The sequence below is a fragment of the Sphaeramia orbicularis genome, chromosome 6 (assembly GCF_902148855.1).
Source record: "Sphaeramia orbicularis chromosome 6, fSphaOr1.1, whole genome shotgun sequence".
NCBI lineage: Eukaryota > Metazoa > Chordata > Actinopteri > Kurtiformes > Apogonidae > Sphaeramia > Sphaeramia orbicularis.
The window spans coordinates 5,595,346-5,621,897 of NC_043962.1; the positions used below are offsets into that span (position 1 = coordinate 5,595,346).

The following is a 26,552-nucleotide window of genomic DNA, read 5'->3' on the forward strand; positions in this document are numbered from 1 at the left end:
AACAAAAAAGAAAAAATAGAAAAAAAATATTATGTATACCAAATTTAAATATTAAATTAAAATACTCTATAAAGGCACAATTAGAACAGCAATTTATACAATATCAGAATCAGAATCATGTTTATTCCCATGGAAGTAAACACGGTTCACATTACCAGGAATTTGCTTCAGTGGTTTGGTGCATATATAGAACACGGAGTAGGTAAAAAATAAAACAAACTAGAATAAAATAAATAAACAAGTAAGATAGAGAATTAACAAGTAAGATAAAGTTTAAAAATATACAGTATACAGTGTGGACAAAATCAATGGGTTTGAGTGAGATTATAATGGTATCAGTTATGATTCTGTGCAGATAACGCAAGTAATTAACAGTGCAATATGTACCAGACAATATATAATCAATATGATGATTCAAGAAGTATGCATAAAAAATGTGCAAAAATATTGTTGTGTAATAATTTTGCAGTTATAAGGTGGAATTAAACAGTCTGATGGACACGGGCAGGAATGATGTCCTGTGTCATTCAGTGGTGAAAGGAGAGTTAAAATAGTGTTGGTTTCACAGCATAGAAAACATCTATTTGTGATAAATGTTCTATAAACAAATAATAACTGATATTTTTGGGAAAAGAAGCTCCGGCTGAAACCATTCATTGTTTGAAAAAGAGTCACAATTTGTCTTTTTTTTTTTACCTAAAGAACAGCCCTTAATGGTCTGTTTTTGTTTTCCTTTTGTCCTGTGAACATTGTTTTGCCTTGTAGCCTTTGTCATATACTAGTTTATGTTTTGATAGCAAAATGTGAGGGCAGGTGGGTGGGTTGAGAGCCCCAATATAAAAGAACATGTGCTTTTAGTTCGGCTCCTATATTCCCTTGTTTTGTTTTTTTTTAAATGTAATCCTATATTTTTCTTTTCCTGGTCCTACATTTATAAAATCTTTAATAAAACATATTTGACAAAAACAAAACATTCATGAGTTTGTGTCTGAAACAGCGTTGTTTTATGTTTTATGTTTTGTGCAGAAAAAGATCTACAAGTACCGTAAAGTCCTGAACAACCCGAGTCGCTGGGACGTGGTGCTGAAGGAGATCCGAGCGCTGGTTGACATGGCTTTGACTTCGCCGCTGCAGGATGAGTCCATCCACCAGGCTCCGCTGCACATCATCTCCACCCTGCTGGCTGAGGTAGCAACACACATTTACAGTCGCCTCTATGTGAATATTACCAGTTTTCACACCAATCTAAAGCTAATGAATGGTATCGAAGCTGTGCAAACCATTTAAAATAGACAAGATGGGTCAGAAATACTGTAGTTTATGTTCTTTTCTTATGTGATTTCATGTAGGTATTTCTTTGCCGTCTTGGAAATGTAAAAAAAAATACAGAATTACTATATTAAAATGTACACAGACACTGTAAGCAAGTGTGATTTTAAAAATAAAGATGCACTTTTTTGTAAATAAAGAGTTAAGGAGTTAACGGACTGTAAATTTGTTGTAGAAAAATCAGAATCAGATTTATTGTCATTGTTTAAAAATAATGAAATGTTGTTAAGCAATTTCAATAAAAGGCAGCAAGATTAATACAAATTGTTAAAATAAAGTTAAAATTACAATAAAATAAAATGAAATATATGGAAACATGGGTATTCATAAGGTAAGAAAGGTACAATGAAAATAATGATTTGTTGTAATTAAAAAAGACTTCAATGTTAAATATTTAATGATAAGATGTGCAAAAATCTACAAAGATACAACAAAGTCAAACACTCAGTTTGCATGAAACAACATGGATGCATATGGAAATTATTGTTCTAAGAAAAAAGTAAAATGGGGTATTCATTTTTTTTTTCATGTGAATACTTATTCGTTTACTCATAACTGTGATAAGAATGAGCAAATGTGCCAATTTTACTAACATTTTACAGGTTCAACATGCGGCCGTTTACACACAATCGTGGAAAAAATTATTATCCTAGCCCTTGTTTTCTTAAATTTCTTGTTCATTTTAATGCCTGGTCCAACTAAAGGTACATTTGTTTGGACAAATATAATGATGACAACAAAAATAGCTCATAGTAGTTTAATTTCAGAGCTGATATCTATCCATTTAACATGTTTTCTTGATAATAACCAAAATCACTTCAGTTCTTCCATCAATGTCTATGGCGCTGTACCGACAAAAACAGTGCTTTTAGGCATTCTATGTTTTCTTTTCTGTCCGTTTTAGTCACATGACACACACAGGAGTTAGTACTGGATTGCAAAATCATTGTTTTGGATGACTTTTGATGGTCTACTAATTTTTTCCGCAACTACATGTTAGTGAAGTTTCTGTTAAAATCTGTTTCGTGCAAGGAACAGGGTATTTGTTGACTTTAGCGAACTGCATCTGGAAGCTAACAGTCGCTAAAGCTACACAGTGTTGAGTTATTTATTAGCACAAAACAGACTCCAACACAAACTTCACATCAGTTTTTTTATATTTAGATCAGTTTTTTTCTTGTTACATTGTTTTTTCCTCTTTTATGTCATTTTATGTCATTGTGTTTTCCATCTTATTTGTACATCTCTGCTTTTGGCTTCATCCTTTTCATCTATTTTATTAAATTATTCTCATGTTGTTTTATTGGATCCATTTTATGTACAGCATTTTGTGATTTTAAATAAACTTTACTTACTTACTACATCATTTTCATCTTGTTACAGCTGTATTTGACACACAGTAATGGTGTTAGTTTTCTGTGTGTTATTAGTTGAATCTGATCTTGATGTTGTGAAGGTACAGTTTGTTTTTAACTATACATAGAAAAAAATACAGACATCAGGAATAATAGGCATAAATGGAAATAAATACTCAACTAAAGTACAGACACCTGAACAGTCGGTTTAAAGTATGTATATTTCGTTAACATGTACTGTGTCGTATTCAGATTCAGGCATTTTCCTGTTGTGCAATTACATGGCAGGTTTCTGTCTGTGGCCTATGACTCATTTTCATGTTTGATTTTTGCCTCATGTTTGTTCTGGTGTCATTTCCTGAAAGCTGCCTTCTTCCAACTTAGGTGTTTAGATAATTTTGCTAAGTGTGTGACTACATATTGTCATGTGGTATCATAGAAGAACACTCTCTGAACTCCAATCTTAAATCTGACCCTGGTTATGGTCTTTTTTTTAGTCCTAAACAGCCCTCGTCCCCTGTTGAATTCCCGTTCTCTCTGTTCCTCTGAGTGCATGTGTTTATATATTCACCATCTCCAGTTTTAGGTCTAAATTTCTGGTGGTTTTCTTTCTTCTTCTTCTTCTTCTTCTTACAGAATTCTAACCTCAGCCCTCAGGATCATGAGAACATCATAGTTGTGAGTATGAAGTCCTCTGTCTACACTATGAGCTGATATGTGATGTCAGGCTGAAGTTAATGAGTAACAGGAATTAGTCAGAGCCGCTGTTGTTTTGGAGACGTACGATTTTCATGTTACATGTTATGTGTTTGTTTGTGATTTTTGGAAAGACAATCGATGCCCATGTGAAGGTACACTATATGGACAAAAGTATGTGGATGCGTTGAATCCAGGTGTTTCTTTTCTAACAGGGGTCTGAGATACAAAACAATAATGACTAATGTCAGAACATAGTTTTATATTATGGGATAAATATTGCATCGGTTAGTTTGGTTTAAATTGTTATCTGTGCTTCCAAAATGCCTCAGTGATGGTTAATGGTGTTGACTTTTTTTTTTTTTTTTATCCATCCATATAAACTATATGGTCAAAATTATTGAGACACATCATGTCTACAGCTGTAAGATGTCCTGCTCATGATGATTTGAGATAAAAACAACTTTTCCGAAAGCTTAATGGTAGATTTTTCTTCCTCAGTGAGATGTGAAGAAAGTAGAGTTAGTAGGTTAGTTGTGGTAGAAAATTATTATTTACAGTCAGAGCATAAAAAATATTTTAGAAATTTAGAGGAAGAACATTTAAAATCATAGTCATGGATAAAAAAAAAACAAAAACAAAACTCCATTATTCATCTCTGAGTCATTTTGGAAACAAAGATAACAATTTAAACCAAACTAACCAATGCAATGATATTTATGCCATAATATAAAACAATGTTCTGACATTTGTCATTATTGTTTTGTATCTCAGACCCCTGTTAGAAAAGAAACACCTGAATTTAGTTTGTCCACATACTTTTGTCCACATAGAGTATCTGGGGGAAACAGAAGAGCTCGATGCTGAAAGAGGCTGAATGTTTGTGTAGCTGTTTTTACAAGGCTCCTTCACCTGATAGGACAGATATATACCACTGGCCCAGAGCCAGGGTCAATAACAGATATGGAAAACAGTTATATTCATCTGTCGGGGTGTGTGTGTGTGTGTGCGTGCGCGTGTGTGTGTGTGTGTGTGTGTGTGTGTGTGTGTGTGTGTGTGTATGCATACGTGTGCGTCCGTGTGTGTGTGTTTGTCCAGGCCATTGCTCCTCTTCTGGAAAACAACCACCCACCACCTGACCTGTGTGAGTTCTTCTGTAAGGTGAGATTAAGTGCTTCACTGCTCACATTGTTTCTGTATTAAAGGCAGATACTTCCATGTTTGTTCTGGTTTTACGGGACTGGTTGACACGAACTTGTGTGTGTTTTGCAGCATTGTAGGGAGAGACCACGATCGATGGTTGTGATTGAAGTGTTCACTCCTGTGGTCCAGAGAATCCTCAAACATAACATGGTAAGAGTCAGTCGGCAGAAAAAAAAAGATCTCTGTTGTTAGCATGCTAACACTAAACCAGGGGTGTCAAACATACGGCCCGTGGGCCAAAATGGGCCTGCCACAGATCCCAAAAGGCCCATGGGATGAATTTTCAAAGTGCAAATTTTACACTGAAAACATCAACAGTCACTGATGTCAAACTCATTTTAACCCAATTCGATCCCAAGTGGGTCAGACCAGTAAAATAATAGCAGAATAACCTGTAAATAATGACGACTCCAAATATTTGTCTTTATATTAATGCAAAAAAAGTCAAATTACATTATGAAAATGTTACCATACCAACTTTATTTATAAAGCACTTTTAGAACTTTACAGTTGGCCAAAGTGCCGTACACGAATCATAAAACAAGGAAATAAATAAGCACATAAGTAAGTAAAAACAGTGATAACACAGGGTGCAAAGCGGGCGAAGAACAACAAAATACAATCATCATAAAAACAAAGACAAATTAAAATCTGATAAAAAGAGCATAGGAGATATAAAAAAGAAAAAAGAAACATCTCACTCATTGATTAAAATGTTCAACAGTATAAAATACTAAACAATATTCTGGCTTTTACTAACTGTTTTGTGCCTTTGTAGATCCACTGTCATCTGTAATGCCCATATAAATGATCATTTGAGGCATAATGTTGTTAAAATTCATGTATTTTTTGCAAGAAATTTAAGGTTGTTCAGGTTATTCATAATTTTTTTGTGAAAAGAGTGTTTGTAAATGTAGACATTTTAACATTTCATAATTTAATTTTACTTTTTTTCCTCTAAAATAAAGAGAAAAATTTGAACTTGTCAATATTTATAATCTATTTTTCTGTTATTTTGCTGGTCCAGCCCACGTGGGGTCATATTGGGGTGAATGTGGCCCCTGAACTGAATGAGTTTGACAAACCTGGTCTAAACTATGAAACAGTTCAGCATTAACACTTGATACTAAATACACTCACAATATTGTATCAGGTGTTGGCATTCTAACAGTCTGAGTGGAGAATATGAGAATATACTGGTTTATTTGACCAGTAGCAAGTTTATTCTAGGAAAATACTCTGTGGATCAGACCAATATTGTTGCAATGAGCATGTGCAAAAGTCTTTGAAACCTATATCATGCTTCTAATTGTTCTTCAATGTACCTTAGAAATACATAGAAATAAAGAAAAAGTAAGCAGTTTAACAAAACTGTCATTCCCAAAACTTTTGGCCCTGAGTTTAAGCATTTTGATGTTAGTATTTTGCTGGAATGTTTGATTTACAGTCCATTTCCATAAGTTTTATGCAATAAACTGCTCACTTTTGTTACTATGTATAATCTATGTTATCTGTCAAGTCAAATCAAATCAAATAGACAGCTGGAAGAACAGTAAAAAGTCAAGATTTGGAGTTTGAAAGAAAGATCAATAATGACATGAGACTGAAGAAACTCCTAATCAGTATGTTTATTGCAAATAAATGTCAGTATTCTCTTTCAAGCAAACTTTCATGACAAATAAAATTGAAACTTCCACATGTCAGATATTGCATGACAATTATATACTTAATATATTGGACATTTCCTGGACAGAATCCCTTCTTTCCTTGTAATGGTTCATATTTAGATGGTTTATTACATGTAAATGGTTACAGGTATCAATCTAGTCCCTATTGATCACTGATAGATGTCATATATGGACTTGGACTGAATTAGTTGAGTTCTCCTCCAGTGAAAGTCCCGCCCACTTCTATAGTTAGATCGATCTGCATCCAGACCACAGGACTGGAACACAGAACAGAACCTGACAAACTCACACATTCAACTGGGCTTTGATTCAGATAGAACATGATGCTGACTTACAGGGACACTGGGACTTGATGTCATCATGTCTATGCGTGTGCTGATGTCAGCATACCAATCACCTCTATATTTGTGCCAAGTTTGATGCAAATTGAAACAAAATTGATGTTTTTGTAGACCTCTGAAATTTCTCCCATTATAAGTAAATGGGAGAAGAAAAAAGATTGAAAAAAAACCCCTAAAAAATTGAAGCTCTGACCTGCTTTTCCCAAAATGTAATGACATCTCTTCTGCATCACTGGCAATCTATAAACCAAATTTAGTATGAATTCACCCAATAGTTTTGCTGCTACAGACATTTGAGATTTCACCCTTTATTAAAAAAATAATAATAATTCTTACAAAAATTTAACTTTGACTTACTGTTCCAAAAATGTAATGGCATCTATTCTGGGTCACTGGTAAGCTATAAACGGAATTTGGTATGAATTCAACCAATAGTTTTGATGCTAGAGTGTTAACAAACAAACAAACAAACAAACTGAACCAAAACGAATATCCCTTGCCTCTTCTTCGAGGGGCGGGGTAACAAACTAACAGACAAACAAAAAAACAGTAAACACAGTAACCATCTGGTAGTACTCTAACACATCTAAGCATCTTTGAGTGTCCAAAAAAGCACTATGTAAGTGTGATGTATTATTATTTTTATCTTTGACGTCTATTCTTGGTTTAAGTTTTCTGCGTTTTGCTTGTTTTTGTGTCAACAGGACTTTGGGAAGTGCCCTCGACTGCGCCTTTTCACTCAGGAGTACATTCTGGCTCTGAACGAGTTGAACGCTGGGATGGAGGTCGTCAAGAAGTTCGTCCACAGGTCGGAGACTTTCATGCACGGCAGCGAGTCTGAGCAGGATGTGTGAAACTGTCTGAAGTTTGATTCAGCGTTCCGGTGTCTCACTTGTGTTTGTTTGTGTTGCAGCATGCACGGGCCGACGGGCCAATGCCCTCACCCGCGTGTCCTGCCAAACCTGGTGGCGGTGTGCCTCGCTGCCATTTACTCCTGTTATGAGGAGTTCATTAACAGGTCAGTCACACACACATCTGTGGTCTACACTTTGGCTCTTTCTCGTCTTTATTTACTTACCTTTCCCCTCTTGTCTGGATCTGGAGGTCGGTCTCATGGACAGATAGACAGGCTTCCAACCTCATTTATCATCCCCTGATAACAGTCAGTGATATGTAGAAGTGACGCTGTCAGACACATGAGATGAGTTTTATGACCTTAAAGCTTCCCCTAATACATTACAGTTTAGTTCAGGTTCCACATTCAGCCCAGGATGATCTCAAAGGAGTCGGACCAGTAAAATAATAACATAATAGGCTATAAGTGTTTGTTTTGGTGTAAAAAAGTTAAATTACATGAAAATGTTTACATCTACAAACTATCCTTTAACAAAAAATGTGACTAACATCAACAACCTGAACTTTTTTTTAACAAAGATAATTGTTATTTAAATAAATAATGTAATTTTAACAATATTGTTCCTCATTTACACATGTTCATTCCAACGTACAGGTCACAGTGGATCTGCAAAGACACAAAACATTTAATAACAGACAGAATATTGTTAAAATTCCACTTACTTCTCTTAAGACATTTCAGTTTGTGTATTTCTTCCTCTATTCTATCCTCTATTTTCCTTTATTTAATTTACTGATCATGTAGATGTTCATAAAAATTTTTCATTGCACGGCAGTACAACGAGATTAAAAGCTAACCATAAAGTGCAATCACATAAAATATTGCTCTAAAACACAGAAGGAAGATTGGAGTTGACATTATTTATATGTTATTATGTTATTATTTCACTGGTCTGATGCACTTCATAAGGCGTAATGTGGCCCCTGAACTAAAAATGAGTTTAACACCCCTGGAATAAACAGTTTAGATCAGTGGATGGTTCAGGTCACCGGTGTCCCTTTTGGATGTTTTAGGGCAGGGGTGTCAAACTCATTGTAGTTCAGGGGCTACATTCAGCCCAGTTTGATCTCAAGTGGGCCGGACCAGTAAAATAATGAGAGTGAAAAAGTAAAATTACATTATGATCAGGTTTACATCTACAAAGTTTCCTTAAAAATCTGAATAACATGAACAACTTGAATTGTCGTAAGAAGAGCAAGTGCAATTTTAACAATATTCTGCCTCGGTTTATCAGTTTATCATTTACACGTGCGTTACAATCGCACAAAACATTTAGTAACAGGCAGAATATTGGTAAAATTGCATTTAATTTTCTTAAGACATTTCCATTTGTTCATATTTGTTCAGGTTATTCACATTTTTTTTAATAAAAGTATAGTTTGGTAATGTAAACATTTTCATGTAATTTTACTTTTTTACACCAAAAAAATCAAAGAGAAAATTTGTGGTTGTCATTTTGTATAGGCTATTACGACAATATTTTACTGGTCTGACCCGCTTGAAATCTAACTGTGTAACTGTAATCAGACTGTACGTGTCTGTATATGGAACCTGAATTAAAATGATTTTGACACCAATGATTGTTAATATCTTCAGTGTAATTTTTGCATTTCACAAGTTCGTTCCGCGATTTGGATTGGACCCTGTGGTGGGCCGGTTTTGGCCCCCGGGCCGCATGTTTGGCACCTGTGTTTTAGGTTTAAAAGAAACAGAAACTAATTATGGAGTAATTTGGACCTAATCCAGTTTGTATGAAATGTGTAAAACTGTAATTACATCTAAACTTGGCTAATGTTTTATATCATTTATTGTCATTTATTGTCTTGTGCAACACATCCAACAACAAATTACAAATGGATAAATGTGGATTGTGCATGAATATAAATAGTAGTTCTGCTAATTGTTTGTATAATCCTATGAAACTCTTCTCGTTTTTGTCTTATTTTATACATCAGTTAATCCATTTAGTCTGAAAGTCTGTAGCTAGTGTTAAAGGCGTTGCCACAGCGTTGACTCTCCATAGTGTCACCTGTTTATTCAGCTTTTGTCCTCAGTCTTTAGTTTACCTCTGCCTATTTTTCCATCGATTGGACAAACACACAATTGGTCATTTCCCACATCTTGTCAGACTAATATGAGGGGAAACTGCACACACAGTTAATTTGCAGATGTTACCGGGAAAGCGGATCACATATTGTATTACCATCAGGCATTATTATGACATTTATAGCCTCAACTAATTTGCTGTGTTTATTCCTGATGGGGCGTTTATAAAATATGCATGTGTCTACTGTGTTATAAAAGTATGTGGACAATTATATTAACAGAAAATAAACGTAGATTTACACTTGTATTTGTTTAAGTGCATCTAGGATATTATTTTCAGTAAATGTTCATTGAAGACAGTTTAGGAACATTATATTTGGATTTATTTGGATTTATGTTTATTTGTTTTTGTATTTGTATTTATTTCCAGTCTGTTCCAGTGGGGCTTTGTTTTGACTGCATATACAGACAATTAGGTTTCCCTCATTAGTGTAATCTCCTTTGCTTCCTTTGCCCTAGAGATGAATACTTCTTTGCTAATTTTTCCAAAACTCTAGCACACTAAGGACCAATCACTGTAGCAGCCATGTCCCCTGGTTCTGTCTATGTCATCCTGTAGTGTCTGCAGGGACGGGAATTAATAAGAATTTAGCGATTCCGGTTCCATTATCAATGCCACGTACTGATTTGTTTCTGGTGCAGTGGTTAAATGTTTCTACATGTTGGGGGTATTTAACGCTTTAGTGTAATGGAAGCTCTGCAGCTGTTGTAAATTACCTTAGTGTCGACTTTACTGGTCAGATACGATCATGTAGAGCTGAAGCAATTAAGCGATTAATCAACTCAAATCGATTAAAAAAATTTTCCGGTTACAACTGAAGCTTTGTTTCCTTAATTTCATTGCCGTTTTGCTGTTGTGTTTCACACGGACGCTTATTGTGACGCACATGTCGCCAGGATCAACATAAATAACAGAAGAGACGAGGATAGAAAGGCTGAACTTGTCTATATGCTCACATTTCTATATTGGAACCATCACTTACTTCTTTAAACTTTTAAGCTTTAACACAAACATTAAAAATATTTATGAATGAATGGTTTATTTATGGTTTGTACATTAATCGCTGCACACGATACAACGACCACAATAAACACAAAAACCAAAAAAGGAATAGGCTAGAAGTAAAAGCTTATTTTTTACCTTTCCTTTTCACCTGACGCACTGTTTACATTAAATTAAATCGGCAAGGCATTTTAAATCCAAACTGACTCAGGGCTGCTACAAACCGATTGCACTTAATGTATTTATTAGAGCTGCAGCCGATTAATCGATTTGGTGCTTGAAGTCAATGCAAAAAGTCCCGATTCGATTAATCGACTCAAATTGATTGAAGGGAGATATTCTATTGCAGTTTTCCTGAACTGAAGCTTCTTTGTGCGTCACAATAAGCGTCCGTGTGAAACACAACAGTGGAACCAATGTTTAACAGCAGAGAAATGAAGGAAACAAAACTTTGATTCAGGAGAACTGTGGTTCAGTGATTTTTTGTGGATCACTTTGAGTCGATTAATTGGTTGCAGCTCTCATATTTATTGCATTTTAACTGTATTTTAACCAAATTTTAAACTGTATTTTAATTGTCTTGCACTGTAAAGCACTTTGTGACTCCCTGTCTGTGAAAAGTGCTCTATAAATAAAATTGGCTTACTTACTTAAACGTGTACAGCATCGAGCATTCTCATTCTAACAAAAGAATCAACAACAAAAACACATCTACCATCTCCACTTAATATTCCTGAATGATCTTATACTTAAGGCATTTTTTAAAAATTTGTCAGAGAAGTGAACAACTTAAATTCATCATCAAGTCCATTCCATAATTTCACACCCACAACCAGACAACCACAAATCGATTAAGAAAAAACTCAATAGATTAATCGATTACAAAAATAAGTGATAGCTCCATCTTTTTGATTCCCGTCCCTTTGTGTCTGACCTCATCCTGTTTCCTCTCCTCCTTCCCTCCAGTCGGGATAACTCCCCCAGCCTCAAAGAGATCAGGAACGGCTGCCAGCAACAGAACGACCGCAAACCCCCCATGCCTCTCCGCCTTCTGCGCCCTGAGCCTCCCACGCCGCCGCCCACCACCCTGCTGCCCCTCTCCACCAACCCCGCCCCCCCTCAGCCTCCTCCCAACACCTCCCCGAACCCGCCTCCGTCCATCCCCATCACCTCCCCGACGCCCACCCTGCCCCTGTCCCCACCCCCCTCCGTCGTCAACTCCAGCGAGATCCTGGTGGAGCTGGAGCGCAACAACAACTCTGCCAACACCAAGCGGAAGGCGGGGCCATCGGGCGGCGACAGCGAACCCAACCTGATCGACTGTCTGCTGGTCAGTCCTGCCGTCAACACGCTGTCCATCCAACTGCCAGCGCAGGCCGACCGGGTGCTGGGCTGCTTTGCTCTCATCCTCAAAATGCTGTAAGTCTGCACAAAACAACCATGAAAGGAACGGTCTGCATGATTTTTTTTGTTCCAAGTGTTTTTATTATATATTGAGTCACAGAAAAGCATAATACAGTCATTGTTTTTTTGTTTTTTAACCCAAACCCATGAACATTCCCACCCTGTTGCACCAAAAAAAGAAAAAAAAAAGATTATTGACAATAATAATAATAATAATAATAATAAATAAGGAACACAGATATTAGTCACAGACTCGTATTAATGAGACTACTGTGGAATAAGTGAGGGATCTACCTCTTTTATGTCATTCAGAACAGGTTGCCAGGTACTGAAAAACTTATTGGCACATCCTCTTGTAGAATATCTGATTTTTTCCAATGTTAAATGATGTAAAAGATCCAGAAACCAAGATTCAAATGTTGGAGGTTGTTTATCTTCCCATTTTAGTAGTATTAGTCTACGAGCTAGAAGAGTGGTGAAGGCAATTAGATTTTTAGATTTTTGGTTCAAATGAAAAGAATGTAATGCAATGCCAAATATTGCAATTGTTGTCTCAGGTTCAGTATGAGATCCTGTTGCATCAGAAAGAAATTTAAATATAGACTGCCAACAGTTTTTCAGTTTTGAACAAAACCAGAACTTATGAGACCTGGTCTGCATGATTTAATTTAATTTAATTTCATTTCATTTATTATGTTCATGGTTGGGCATTTCATCAGTAGACATTTAATAATCATCAGGTGAACAAACATGTACACACCCATGCTCGAAAAAAAGCAGGATGAAGAAAATCTTATATTTCCTGCCCCCTTCTAAATAATAATAGCCTTAACGGTTAGCTATAAACTCATACTGTATAAAGTCAGACAAACCAAACAAAATACATCCAAAGATAATACAAACTAAAATACAAAATGAATACAAAACCAAGTGCAAAACTTCATATCTACGAAGTACAAAACAAACAAAACATAGGTAAATATATACCTGACGAAATGATGCAAAACAATTACGATACCAGACCAAAATAAGTAAATAAATATGTCACAAGATGCAAAACAAGTTTGAATGATGGTCACACGTTATTTATGTGTACACAGATGATTACTGAATGAATGAATGTTTTATTTCAGACGTATAAAAGGCACAACACAACCACCAACAAACCCAAAAGGAAATTATCAGCAGAAAACAACCAAAACAAAAAAGTAATTGAACATTTTATACAAAAGAAGTGTTATTTCAGTGTCTGAGCACAAAAATGAAACAGGAGGTTAGATGATGGATAAATTCATGTTATCTTCGGTTTTACTTCTGATGAAATGCAAGAGTGAAATAAATCCTAATTATATAAATACATGTTTTTCTTTTGCAAAGACTTTTATGGTGCTAACAAAATAGATTATATTATAGGCTATGTTATTATAGAAATAAAATATCTCTTGGGTTTCAGTCATAAATGTTTTCTTGAAGCCTTTGAATCTTTCATCTTCAGTCTCTTAACTGATTTATTTAATATCCCAAGTTAAACTGCTAACTAAATGTTGCTAACTCATTAGCTAAGGTGAGTTAATTTAACTACTTGATTAAAAAAAAATGCATATGTGCTTACTTTTAAAAAAATATATGTAATTTATACTTCTTAACTACAAAAACCTAATTTTTTTTTTTTTTTTTCAACTTTTATTTATTTAGCGCTAGACAAATATTGTGACATTGGTAATGAAGACAAACAAACAGACCACAAAAAAACAAAACAAAACAATATTAATAGTATCACTTTTAAATCACAAAAAATGCTGTAAATTAGTAGTATTAGCCTTAGTTAAAAACTAACACTACCATGAATTTAATTCATGCTAACACTACTCATTAAGCTCATGTTAAAGTTACTTTTTAATTCATGCTAATGCTACTTGTTAAAAAAGTAGTGAGTCAGTACTGTTAGCATGAATTTAATGGGCAGTGTTAGCATTAAGAAAGTAATTTTGGCGTATATGAAATTCCTATGATATCCAACCACATCAACCACCATAAAGTGACACAATGACCACACTTTTTAAATGAAATAGCCTGAAACACATTAAAACTGTGAAAGCTCTTTTCTTAAAATGTATGTTTTTATGAGAATCTGTCTAACTCTTGCATGCAGAGAGCAAATATACACTAGGAGGGTTTTGCTTTCAGAGGTTTTTTATCCCTTAAGACATGAAACCATAGTATTAGTCCTCTGTTTAGAGTCAAACAATGAGAAATAATATTCCATAAAACAAACTGCTCTGAAAAATAATTAATCTCTGATAAAATCAAAAGTTCAGCAACAACTCCTCATGCTTCCTCTGCGAAAAAAGGAGAATTTGTGCGAAGACTTAAAGTATAAATGGGTTAAACATGTACAAACATGGACAAACATGTACATTAAGTCCCAGTGACAATCTCACATGGTGAAACTGGAGCAGTAGTTACGTGTTTGAGGTGTAGGTGCGGTAACCAAACAGGATGGCCTAAAAAGCGATAGTGTCTGCGTTTGTTGTGTTTGTAAATGACAGTGTTACTTAACTCCTGGTAATGTGATGCTCCGGTTAAGTCAATGCCTCAGGTGTGTGTCATCTAAGAGCAACTCCTATTTCCAGCACCTGTGTGTGTTTGTTGTGCAGCCTCACTCATTGAGACCACACCCTGGCCTGTACACTGTTACTCAGCCTTTGTTCATCTGTGTTTTTTCAACATTTCCTCTTATCATCTGTGTCAGGTCGGACTACGATGACTGGAGACCTGCCCTGGCCAGCCTCCTGCAGCCCATCCCCTTCCCAAAAGAGTAAGAATGCACTCACACACACTTAACTTCACACCTCACTTCACACATATCAACTATACTCATACATATAGTAGTGTAATTTCCACTCAGTTTTAATACTAATACAGGAACACTGGCTCTAGTGCCTGTCCCTAAACAATGCTTTACTTTCAGTAACAATTTTAGTATACGTTTTAACCAAAAAATGGTAGAAATCCTTTTATTTTTGTTTTTTTCCATTCAGATTTTTGGCATAACTAGCTAATAAATCTATCCACCACAACCTGAAGGTGTCTGTTAATATAATATTGAGATTTTAACATAATACTGAAGTTTACAGATTAGGTATTAAAATATGCAACTGATTCTAAAGATACTTGGGGATCTGTTGGACATATTGTGGATTCTGGTGATACGATTTTGTCTATAGAGAAATGGCATATGTGATATATATATATTTTTTTTAACTTCTAAAATGCTGTAGTGAAAGAAGGGAGGAATGACAGGTACAGGCCTATGTATTTACTGTGTGAAAAAAAAAAAACAAAAAACAACTTTCCCATCATAAACAACCTTTATGGACATTTAAATATTTTGTAGACACTGTGAGAAACTTCATGGTGCGTTCAGGGGCACCGCCTAAACTCGTGGATTCAGTTCAATCCTCTCTGCATTCGTGGACAAATGTTTTGGGAATGATATGTTCTGCTTTTGCAAAATTTGCTGCCTAAGTTTTTCTTTTCTTTATTTTTTTAATAATTACATCTTTTTGAGGTGCATATTTTCATTCTTACAATTTTCAGCTTCTAAAAATTAAGGCTTTCCTCATAAAAATGCTTAAACTCAAACTCTAAGCCTAATTTAAACCTGCACTTTTCTCATCTTCTTATTTATCATATCCAAAATTTGCTTGCAAGCTAACTGTAGCTAGCTCATTAGCTAACGTAAGCTAATTAGACTACTTGGAAAAATACATATGTAGAATTTAGTCTTTTCTAACTTCAAAAACCCACTGTTAATGGTATCATTTTTTAAATCCCATAATACACTGTAAATTAGTAGCATTAACTTTAATTAAAAACTAACATTATCATGAATTTAATTCATGGTAACACGACTCATTAAGCTCATGCTAATATTACGTTTTATTTCAAGTACTGATGCTACTCGTTAGAGAAGTAGAGAGTGAGTACTGTTAGCATGACATAAAAAGTAACATTAGGGTGAATTTAATGTCCATTAACTCTTTAAAACCTGTCGTGTCATCACTGACACACCCTGCGCATATGCAGTTTGGATGGCTGTAACTTTCACTGTTTGTGCAGTTGGAAAAATTCCAACAGTTTCCAGAGACATTGCGCTTGATAGACTTTATTGGGTCATTACAGTAATTTCACTCACACCTGTACTAGAAGCTGGAGAAGAAACCATTTTAGCAGAATTATAACATGCAGTAAATTGTAAACGACTGCTAGATTTAGGAAAATCTGAAAAAACAGTGCCCTGGAAAAATGGGTATGCAGACTCATTCACAGCATATTTTCTAACCTTTATATATTCAAAATAAGAAAAAAAGTCCATGTGGACCATTTTAGGCTTAGGGTTTAAAGGGTTAAGAATGTAATTTTGGCGTATACGTATGAAATTCCTGACATATTGAACCACATCAACCACCATGAAGTGACACAATGAACTCACTTTTTAAATGAAATAGGCTGAAACACATTTAAACTGTGAAAGCTCTTATCTTAAAATGTATGGTTTTATGTGAATCTATCGAACTCAAGTATGCACTAGGAGGTTTTGTTTTCAGAGGTTTTTCACCCCTTAAGATAAGAAACCATAGTGTTAGTCTTCTGTTTAAAGTCAAACGATGAGAAAAAATATGCAGTAAAACATACTGCTCTGGCAAATAATTCATGTCTAATAAAACTGAAAAGTTCAGTGACCACTTCTCCATTTTCCTCTGCGAAAAAATTCTGCATTTTTGTGAAGAATGACAGTATAAATGGGTTAAACCACCCTGGATGAACGTGTACAGTACAGCTGGCCGTCACACTTAGACCCAGTTTGCGTTTTGCTGAAAGGATCCCAGACCGGTCTTAACCTTGTCTTATTCACCCCTCGGTTTCCTCATCCTCCTCCTTTCCCGTCTTTTTATTAACTCCGTCCCACTGCTCGGTCTGGAGACGTGGATCCGGGTCCTGCTGGGGCCATGTGCTGACGTGAGTGAGGTACCTGAGCGGGTCTCGCAGGGGGTCGTGGCGCTCTGAAAGGGTGGCTCTCGTCTCCCCAGAGAAGCCGCTGTAATTGGCTCTAAGCAGCCCAAAGCGCTGTCAGTAATTGGCCGTCTGATCTGCAGCTTCATTAGCGGCGCCTGTTGGATGTTGCTTGTTGTTTCTCCATCGTCTGAGACCCACCTGTTGCTCACCTGCGCCACTGTTGCTGGGTCGCTGGCTTCAGGCGTCATTAGGAAAAGCAACAATACTCCCCAGAACCCTGAAGCTGAGGATAAAATGAGTCACGTCAACGAAGCACATGCTGACATGCTCTAATATTACCTAGTCCACACACACACAGTCATATCTGTCATCACACAAATATTATGTACTGCCTCTTAGCCTGGTTTTTTATTCACAACATCATTACAGAGCCATTGTATGTAGCTGATACACTATATAGACAAAAGTATGTGGACACGTTGAATTCCGGTGTTTCTTTTCTGACGGGTCTGGGATACAAAACAATAATGACTAATGTTATAATGAGGTAAGATATGCCTTTATTGGGTTTACAGCAGCAAAAGTACAAAAGCACACAAGAGCAAAAGTAAAATAAGGACAAATCAAAAATCAAAAAAGCTATATACAGTTAACAGCTGTGCACGCTGATAATGCCACAGGTTGGATATAATAATCTACGTTTATATTCAGATAAATATCATTGCATTGGTTAGTTTGGTTTAAATTATCTTTGCTTCCAAAATGCCTCAGAGATGGTTTTTACTTCATTTTTCTCAACATTAATTTTTGTTTGTTTGCTTCTTTAAATCCATGGCTGGGATTTTAAACGTTCTACTTTTAAATCTCTAAAATATTTTTCCTGCTCTGACTGTAAATAATAATTTTCTACCACAACTAACCATCTACTTTCTTCACATGTCACTGAGGAAGAAAAATCTAACATTAAACTTTAAGGAAATATTGATGTTTATAAACTATATGGACAAAAGTATTGGGACACATCATGTCTACAGCTGTAAGATGTCCTGTTCATGAGGATTTGAGATAAAATCATCAATATTTCCTTAAAGTTTAATTGGAAATTTTTCTTCCTAAGTGAAATGTGAGGAAAGTAGATGATTAGTTGTGGTAGAAAATTATTTACAGTCAGAGCAGGAAAAATATGTAAAAGATGTAGAGGCAGAACATTTAAAATCATAGTCATGAATTTAAAAAAAAGCAAACAAATAAAAACAGTAGTGGGAGAAATAAAATAAACACCATCTCTGAGGCAACAATTTAAACCAAACTAACCAATGCAATGATATTTATCCCATAATATAAAACTATATTATGTCATTAATCATTATTGTTTTGTATCCCAGACCACTGTTAGAAAAGAAACACCTGAACTCAACATGTCCACATACTTTAGTCCACATAGTGTACATAGCTGATATTTACTAAACATCCTGATGTTACATGATTACTGATCATTTTTGTCATTTTTGATCACAAGATGTAAGTGGCCCTTCACCTAACCTAATTTGTGTCCAATATTAGCAGGGCTAACCTCATACAGCTGTGTACTGCTTCCCCACAGGGATCATTAAAATATCATCTACTGTAACAAACAGTCCCTAGAATGTCACATGCTCTCGCCTCGTGTCTGCAAATGTCATAATGAGCCATGCATTCCCTGTGAAACTTGTTGACAGTGTTAAAGTAACACTGTCCTACTGTGTCATCAGCACAGATGGAAGGAAACTCAGTACGTACACTTTGTTACTGTACTTCAGTAGAGTTTGTAGGAGTCTGTACTTTACTTTTTATTACAAATTCTGCATCTGTTACCACTGCTCCTTACCTCTGAAAACTAAGCTTGTTGTGTTTTGAAGTTTTAATGCATTTCAGCGTTATCCATTGTTTTTTGTTTTGCATCATTGTATTTCTTTACAACATCAACAGTAAATGTGACATAAATGAACAGAACAGTAACATATAGAAAAGACAATCCTGTCATGTATCCATTAGTAAATATAATAATAGTAAAAAAAGAATGAAAATGTAGAAGATGTAACAAGACGAGGAAAGACAGTGAGGAGAGGGTGTTGTAATGTTTTCAGTTCTGTTTCTGACATGGAAGGAGTGAAGTCATTGTTTATTATTTTCAGTTTCTGTGTCGGATTTTTTTACTTGATGTTAGAACTGTGTAATAATCTTCACCTTATAATACTATAACATGAGATTTAGTTCACTTTGCCCAAACACAGAAACGCAGGAACCTTTAATTTATTTAGTTTTGTTAAAACAGTTTGATAAGTACTTCGATTTCTAAGAAATTTTCATTTTTACAAAAATGTGCCTTTACTTATAATGGGCCATATTTTGTCCATAAATCTCAGTATTCTCTCTCAAGCAAACTTTCACAACAAATAAGATCGAAACTTCCATGTCAGATATTGCATGAGAGTTATATACTTAATATATTGGACATTTCCTGGACAAAACCCCTTCTTTCCTTCTAATAGGTCCATATTTTGATGGTTTAGAACATGTAAATGGTTACAGATATCAATATAATTACTATTGATCACTGATAGGAAGTCATATATGGACTTTCATTTGGGTCCATGACCTTTGACCTTGAGTGACCTTGAAGGATCAAACTCATGGTTACTAATGTCTAGATTTCCACGATGTCTTCTTCTCCGAAACTACTGGTTGGATTCTTTTTTTTTTTTTTTTTTTTTTTTTTCCCAATTACATAGCTTCCTTCAGACAACCTCTAAAAAGTTTGTTCACAGTTTTGAGAAATTTAGATTTTTTGATGAATTTTTGAAGTATTAGACATTTTCCTTTCCTTCTAATGGTCCATATTTTGATGGTTTATAACATGTAAATGGTTACAGATATCAGTCTAGTTCCTATTGATCACTAATAGAAGTCATATATGGACTGTGACTGAATTAGTTGAGTTCTCCTCCAGTGAAAGTCCCGCCCACTTCTATAGTTAGATTGATCTGCATCCAGACCACAGGACTGGAACATAGAACAGAACCTGACAACCTCACAAATTCAGCTGGGGTTTGATTCAGATAGAACATGATGCTGACGTACAGGGACAGGAGGAGGTGTGCTGTCTCTGAAACATAAGGAAATTAAAACATGTTACACTAAACCCCTGAAAGCTCCAGAAACGAAACCATGAATAAAATGAATGTCTAGTTTTTGTTGTAACATCTGTCCCTTCCTCTCCTCTCTCTAGGGCCCTTGCACATGCCAAATTCACAAAGTAAGTACCTCTCACATCAGGAATAGCTTTACTCAACACCATTCTAGCATGGCAGCATCCTCACATTTGTGTCTCATTGTTTCTGTGTCCAAAACAGGGAGCTCAAGTATGTCATTCAGAGGTTTGCTGAGGACCCGAGGCAGGAGGTGAGAGTGTGTTCACTGCTTAAAACCAGTACTGTACGTGAGGAGGTTTAGGACCTGGTCATGACACTGATCCATGTGTGGGTTTCAGGTGCATTCCTGCCTCCTCAGTGTGCGTTCAGGTAAAGACGGCTGGTTCCAGCTCTATAGTCCTGGAGGTGTGGCCTGTGACGACGACGGGGAGCTATTCGCCAGTATGGTGAGTGGAAAAACACACATGTGATCAGAACCAGAATCAGAATGTTTTATTAACCCAACAAGAAATGGGTGTTACAGTTGTTCCATTCAAGTATAATAAAAAGTAGCAGGAAAGAAATTATCAATATGACAAAAAAGAAAAAATATATATACATATATGTATAAAGCTCTAAAAATATTAGACCACACGTTTTCTTCAATTTCTCGTTCTTTTTAATGCCTGGTACAACTAAAGGTATATTTATTTGGACAAATATAATGAAAACAACAAAATAGCTCATAGTAGTTTAATTTCAGAGCTGATATCTATCCATTTAACATGTTTTCTTGATAATAACCAAAATCACTTCAGTTCTTCCATCAATAGCTCTGGCATTGTACTGACAAAAAACAGTGCATTTAGGCATTCCATGTTTTCTTTTCTGTCGGTTTTAGTCACATGATACACACAGGATTGCATAACCAGTGTTTTTGATGACTTTTGATGGTCTAATTACATTTTCACGACTGTACATATAAAGCTCTAAATTGTATCTCAAATGTGTATATTAAAACACTCTATTAAGACACAATTAGAACAGCAATTTACTAGACAATATGTTATCAATATGATAATTAAAGAAATATGCATAAATAAATGTGCTAATATATAAATATAACCCTTTAACTCTTATAGTTTTGTACTTAACATATGGCTGTGGTTCACTTTACTTCTAAATCTTCTCCTCCAGGTGCATATACTCATGGGCTCCTGCTACAAAACCAAGAAGTTCCTCCTTTCTCTGGCTGAAAATAAGCTGGGGCCCTGCATGTTGCTGGCCCTACGTGGAAATCAGACCATGGTGGAGGTACGTTTAACGTTATTCCACTGATTATTCACTATAATTATGATGACATCACTGCAACATCATCAGGGTTATTTTTCTAGATTTGACCAAGAAAATCAGAGTCGACCCGTCTGTTTTCAAAGGTTTAATAGAGAATAATACGTCATGTGTGGAGTGTCCTTTTACATGTTTGTGTGGTTGTTCACAGATTTTGTGCCTGATGCTGGAGTACAACATCATCGAGAACAAGGACACGCAGCTACAGATCATTTCTACCCTGGAGAGCACCCAAGTGGGCCTTCGCATGTACGAGCAGCTCTGCGATCGACAGAGAGAGCTCAAAGAACTGGTGAGTTACGACATTCAAACATACATTCAAACGAAGGGACCTGGGGGAATTCCAAACAGCACAAATATGAGACATAGCAAGAAATAAATGACTTCCAAGTAACAGAAATACACAGATACAGAGAGACTAAATATAGAACATTTTGGTAGAGCAAAACCTAAAACGATGTGGGTTTCATGTTGTGCAACAGAATGGAGCAAAAATATTGAAGGGCTCATATTTGTCTAAACCTACTTTTATTAGTCTTTGATTCATTTATTTGTGTATTTGGACCCTAATAGTACAAGTATAAAAGATTAAGAGATGCAATCAGAATAAAAGTCAGTAGATAAAAGCAGTGTAAAAACAATAAAAGACAATAACACAGACACTTGTATAGAACCAATGAACAGGAATACAACAGTAGTAGATAAAGGTGGGATGTTATTTGTTCTCTTTTTCAGTAATTTAATAACTGACTTGTTCTTTTTTATAGACTGAATACACGTGTCATATAAATTTGGGGTTGGACAAATAAAAGCTTATCTTCTTCCCACTGCATTTCAGACGTAAAGTGTTGTTAAAAAGACACAATGAAATATTTATACACAGTGTAACATTTTTGTCTTTTTTTGTGTTAACTTATTACCTTCATTATTCTGGAGTGTTCTTTTTAAATTTGTAATTTCTTTTTTTTTTTTTTTTTTACCTCCGCCAAGGAGGTTATGTTTTTGTCGGCACTGGTTTGTCTGTTTGTCTGTCTGTCTGTCTGTCTGTCTGTGTGCAAGATAACTCAAAAAGTTATGGACGGATTTGGATGAAAATTTTAGGAAATGTTGATACTGGCACAAGGAACAAATGATTAAATTTTGGTGGTGATCGGGAGTGGGGGGGCCACAGGGGCCCACTGATCTGCCTTAGCGGAGGTCTGCGCTCTCCGGGTGCTTCTAGTTTTTTATATTTTATTCCTGCTTCTGTTTGAAATAAAGTCTATTATTATTATTATTATTATTATTATTATTATTATTATTATTATTATTATTATTATTATTATCATTATTATTATTATTATTATTATTATTATTATTATTATTATTATCATCACATTTTATTTATCTACTTACCTTTATTTAACAAAGACAATCCCACTGAGATTATGAACCTCTTTTCCAAGGGAATCCTGGCGGCCATGTTTGGTATATTTGAAATAAAGTCTATTATTATTATTATTATTATTATTATTTTATTTTATTTTTTAAATTTTTTTATGTATTTATTTATTTATTTATTATCATTATCACATTTTATTTATTTATTTATTTTGAAATGTTTGGTATATTTGAAATAAAGTTTATCATCATCATAAACGACAACAACAACACATAAACACCCTCATCCCAGAGCAGTCTCCTCGGTCGGGGATCGTTCTGTTCCACCTCGGCCCAAACAAAACCTCAGTTAAATCTGAAAGGCGCTGCAGAAGAAGTCAGCAGCTTCTCATTACATCCAAATTCTCGTGTCCTTAGTGACGCATGTGACGGGTACATAGTTGTGGATTTGCCGCGTTCTGCTGACGGCGCCCGTTAAAGCGCCCTGATGTTAACGACCAAATATGTCCCGGATAAGATGAGAACAAAGTTTCACAGCAGATTGATTTAGCAGAACAATGCATGAGTTTAGTAGGAACTTGCTGAAATAGCAGAGAACAGGAAGCACCGTCGTCGTCCAACAAAGTTAAGATAAGGAAGCTTCTCTCTTCATATCAGGACTTTTTTTTAAATGGTTCTTTTTCTCATTTCTGCAGAAAAGGTGTTACTACATTTGGGAAATAAAGAATATGTACAATACTCATGCCTGATTATGTAGGTACAATATTTCCTCAAATAAATCATGGGAATCAAGTACAATCTGAGTGGAAAAATAATATATAATATAAAAAAAAATAATACATCCCAGTTAAACACAATTTACACTTTAATACATTAATTTCAAATTCATTTTAGTTCAAAGGCCGCAATTTGACCTCAAACGGGCTGAACCAGTTAAAAAGTAGTAGAATAGAATAGAATAGAATAGAATAGAATAGAATAGAATAGAATAGAATAGAATAGAATAGAATAGAATAGAATAGAAATGTATTGTCACTGTCACAGGAACAATGAATAATGTAAAGTGCTTTGAGTGCCCAAAAAAGCACTATAGAAATCTAATCCATTATTATTATTGTTATTATTATTATTATTATTATTATTATTATTATTATTATTAAAATTTGTTAAGCAGCTCCGTTCTGTTTAGTAGCAAAAATACTTTGTGCAAAAAAAAAAAAAAAGAAAAGATAAAAAGACTGTATAAAAATATCACACAAAATCCTGAAAAATGTAGGCAATGTGCAAGTCTACAGGTTAAAATACTAAAAATACATAACTACTAAAGTACTACCAAAAACTACTGAAATATACCAAAAGCTAACTGAATTACAAATGAGAAAAATGTACGGTACAACAAATACAGATATATACAGGTAAGATTAAGCTTTATAAATAATAACTCCAACGCTCTGTTTTAACACAAAAAAAGTAAAATTACACTATTAAAATACAAAACAATCTATCCTTTAAATAATGTGAATATCCGTGAACAACCAATAAGTAGTAGTAGTAATAATAATAATAATAATAATAATAATAATAATAATAATAATAATAATAATAACAACCTATAAATGATGTAAACTCCAGACTTTTCTCTATGATTTACAGTGAAAGAAGTAAAATCACCTTAATGAAAATATTTACATCTACCACACTATCCTTTAAAAAATATGAATAACATGAACAAGCTGCAATTTCTTAAGATAAATAACTGCAATTTTGACAATATTCTGCCTCAGTTTATCATGTACAAATGTATATCACAACTTACAGATCACAGTGGATCTACAAATACGCCAAACATTTAGCAACATTCATCTGAAACTGAAAAATATAGCCTTTAACTTCATGATCAATACTTTGTGGCAAAACTCAGTGACTTCCTTGACTGTCAAAGTCTTCTGTATAATTTTTGCGTGTTTGCAGATTCATCCAATGGCCCCAACTGAACCCCTCAGAGGGCCGATTATGGCCTGCGGACCATAAGTTAGACACCCCTGCTTTAATACATGGTTTCTGAACTGCTGTTTTGAAGCCAGAAGTTGGTGTTTTTGCTAATACTATGTTGGTTGTTTGGAGGCAGAAGTGACCATATTTGGATAAAAGGGGGTGAAGCTTACAGTAGAATAGAATAGAATAGAATAGAATAGAATAGAATAGAATAGAATAGAATAGAATAGGCACTTACAGAATTAATGATATATTTTGGTGAAAAAGTCAAGTTTTCTGTTTTTTGTAAAATAACCATGAATTTACTCTGAGCTTTTATGAACATCTACATGATCAATAAATTAAATATAGGAAAATACATGATTTTGACTGAAAATGCAAATGATAATATTAAACTAAATGTGGTTTATTATAATGGTACGGAATTATTATAAGGTATGGAGGCTGGTGCACACCCAAAAAGTCTTCAGAGGACAGGTGCGTATATTAAAACTTTACTATAAGATAACATTTCAATCCGAAACCTTATCTTAAAGTTTTTTACAAGTTGATTGGACAGTGTGCGGGATACCTTTTTTCTTCTTCACGGAATTATTATAATAACTATAATTAAAAGTTGTCCTGTTTAAGGCCCAACGTAGAATTTCAGGCTTTTTTTGAGGCTTCCACTTGGTTCCATCTTTGTGGTGAAGGTTGCAGCTGGACCGATGACATCTCATTGTTACTGTTCTCAGTAAACAGCCAAGTGTGAACATTCCTGGAGCTCGTCTGCGGCTGAAACGCTGCGGCAGTGACCAGACGGTGTTACAGTAACAGTAACTGGGCCTCTTCAGTCGGTCTGCATGCTTCACCGTCTGAGTCACACACACTTGAATGTGTCTGCAGCGTTCAGCAGCTCATTTAAACACTGACGTGCACTGGGTGTGTATGTGATCCTGCATAAACAAATCATAAAGAAATCAGAATGTTCAAAGAATTGTTCGCAAGAGAATGTCCTGGGTGTGTTTTCTCCACCTAAAGCAGGGGTGTCAAACATGAGGCCTGTGGGCCAAAACCAGCCCGCCAAAGGTTCCAATTTGGCCCATGGTATGAATTTGTAAAATGCAAAAATGACACTGAAAATATTAACAATCAAGGATGTAAAAATCCTTCTAGTTGTTAAAGTGGGTCAGACCAGTAAAATACTATCATAACCTATAAATAATGACAACTACTCTTTGTTTCAGTGTAAAAAAAGTAAAATTACATGACGATCTTTAAATTTTCAAATCATCCTTCCACAAAAAAACATTTTGTTCATGTTTCTCAAGTGTTTAATTTTTGTAAATGTTTTGTTTTTAGTGTTTAATTTTCTTCATTTTTTTTTGTTTTGTTTTGTTTTCTGTTAATTGCTTAATTTGATCATCTTTATTGGCTTTTTGGGGTTTTTTTTTTTGTTTATTTCTGTTAATTTTGTTCATGTTTCTAAAAATTTTGGTTCATTTTTGTAAGTTTTGTTCTTTTTTGTTCAAATTTTTTTTTTTTTTTTAATTGTGTTCATGTTTCCCAAATTTCTCAAAATTACCAAATGTTTAGTGTATTTGTAGATCCACTGTGA

At 34.9% G+C, this 26,552-nt stretch overlaps 1 protein-coding gene across 3 annotated transcripts in view; it reads left to right on the forward strand.

The window, feature by feature from the left end:
- Positions 1 to 26,552, forward strand: part of cmip (c-Maf inducing protein) — a 92,813-nt gene that overhangs the window by 60,950 nt on the left and 5,311 nt on the right. For all 3 annotated transcript variants that reach the window (XM_030135572.1, XM_030135569.1, XM_030135570.1), the window contains 13 exons: positions 1,027 to 1,188; positions 3,321 to 3,362; positions 4,479 to 4,541; positions 4,653 to 4,733; positions 7,317 to 7,420; positions 7,526 to 7,630; positions 11,604 to 12,056; positions 14,794 to 14,859; positions 20,329 to 20,355; positions 20,453 to 20,501; positions 20,590 to 20,697; positions 21,428 to 21,544; positions 21,732 to 21,872. In XM_030135572.1, coding sequence (XP_029991432.1) covers positions 1,027 to 1,188; positions 3,321 to 3,362; positions 4,479 to 4,541; positions 4,653 to 4,733; positions 7,317 to 7,420; positions 7,526 to 7,630; positions 11,604 to 12,056; positions 14,794 to 14,859; positions 20,329 to 20,355; positions 20,453 to 20,501; positions 20,590 to 20,697; positions 21,428 to 21,544; positions 21,732 to 21,872 — 1,518 coding nt within the window. The remainder of the gene's footprint in view (positions 1 to 1,026; positions 1,189 to 3,320; positions 3,363 to 4,478; positions 4,542 to 4,652; positions 4,734 to 7,316; positions 7,421 to 7,525; positions 7,631 to 11,603; positions 12,057 to 14,793; positions 14,860 to 20,328; positions 20,356 to 20,452; positions 20,502 to 20,589; positions 20,698 to 21,427; positions 21,545 to 21,731; positions 21,873 to 26,552) is intronic.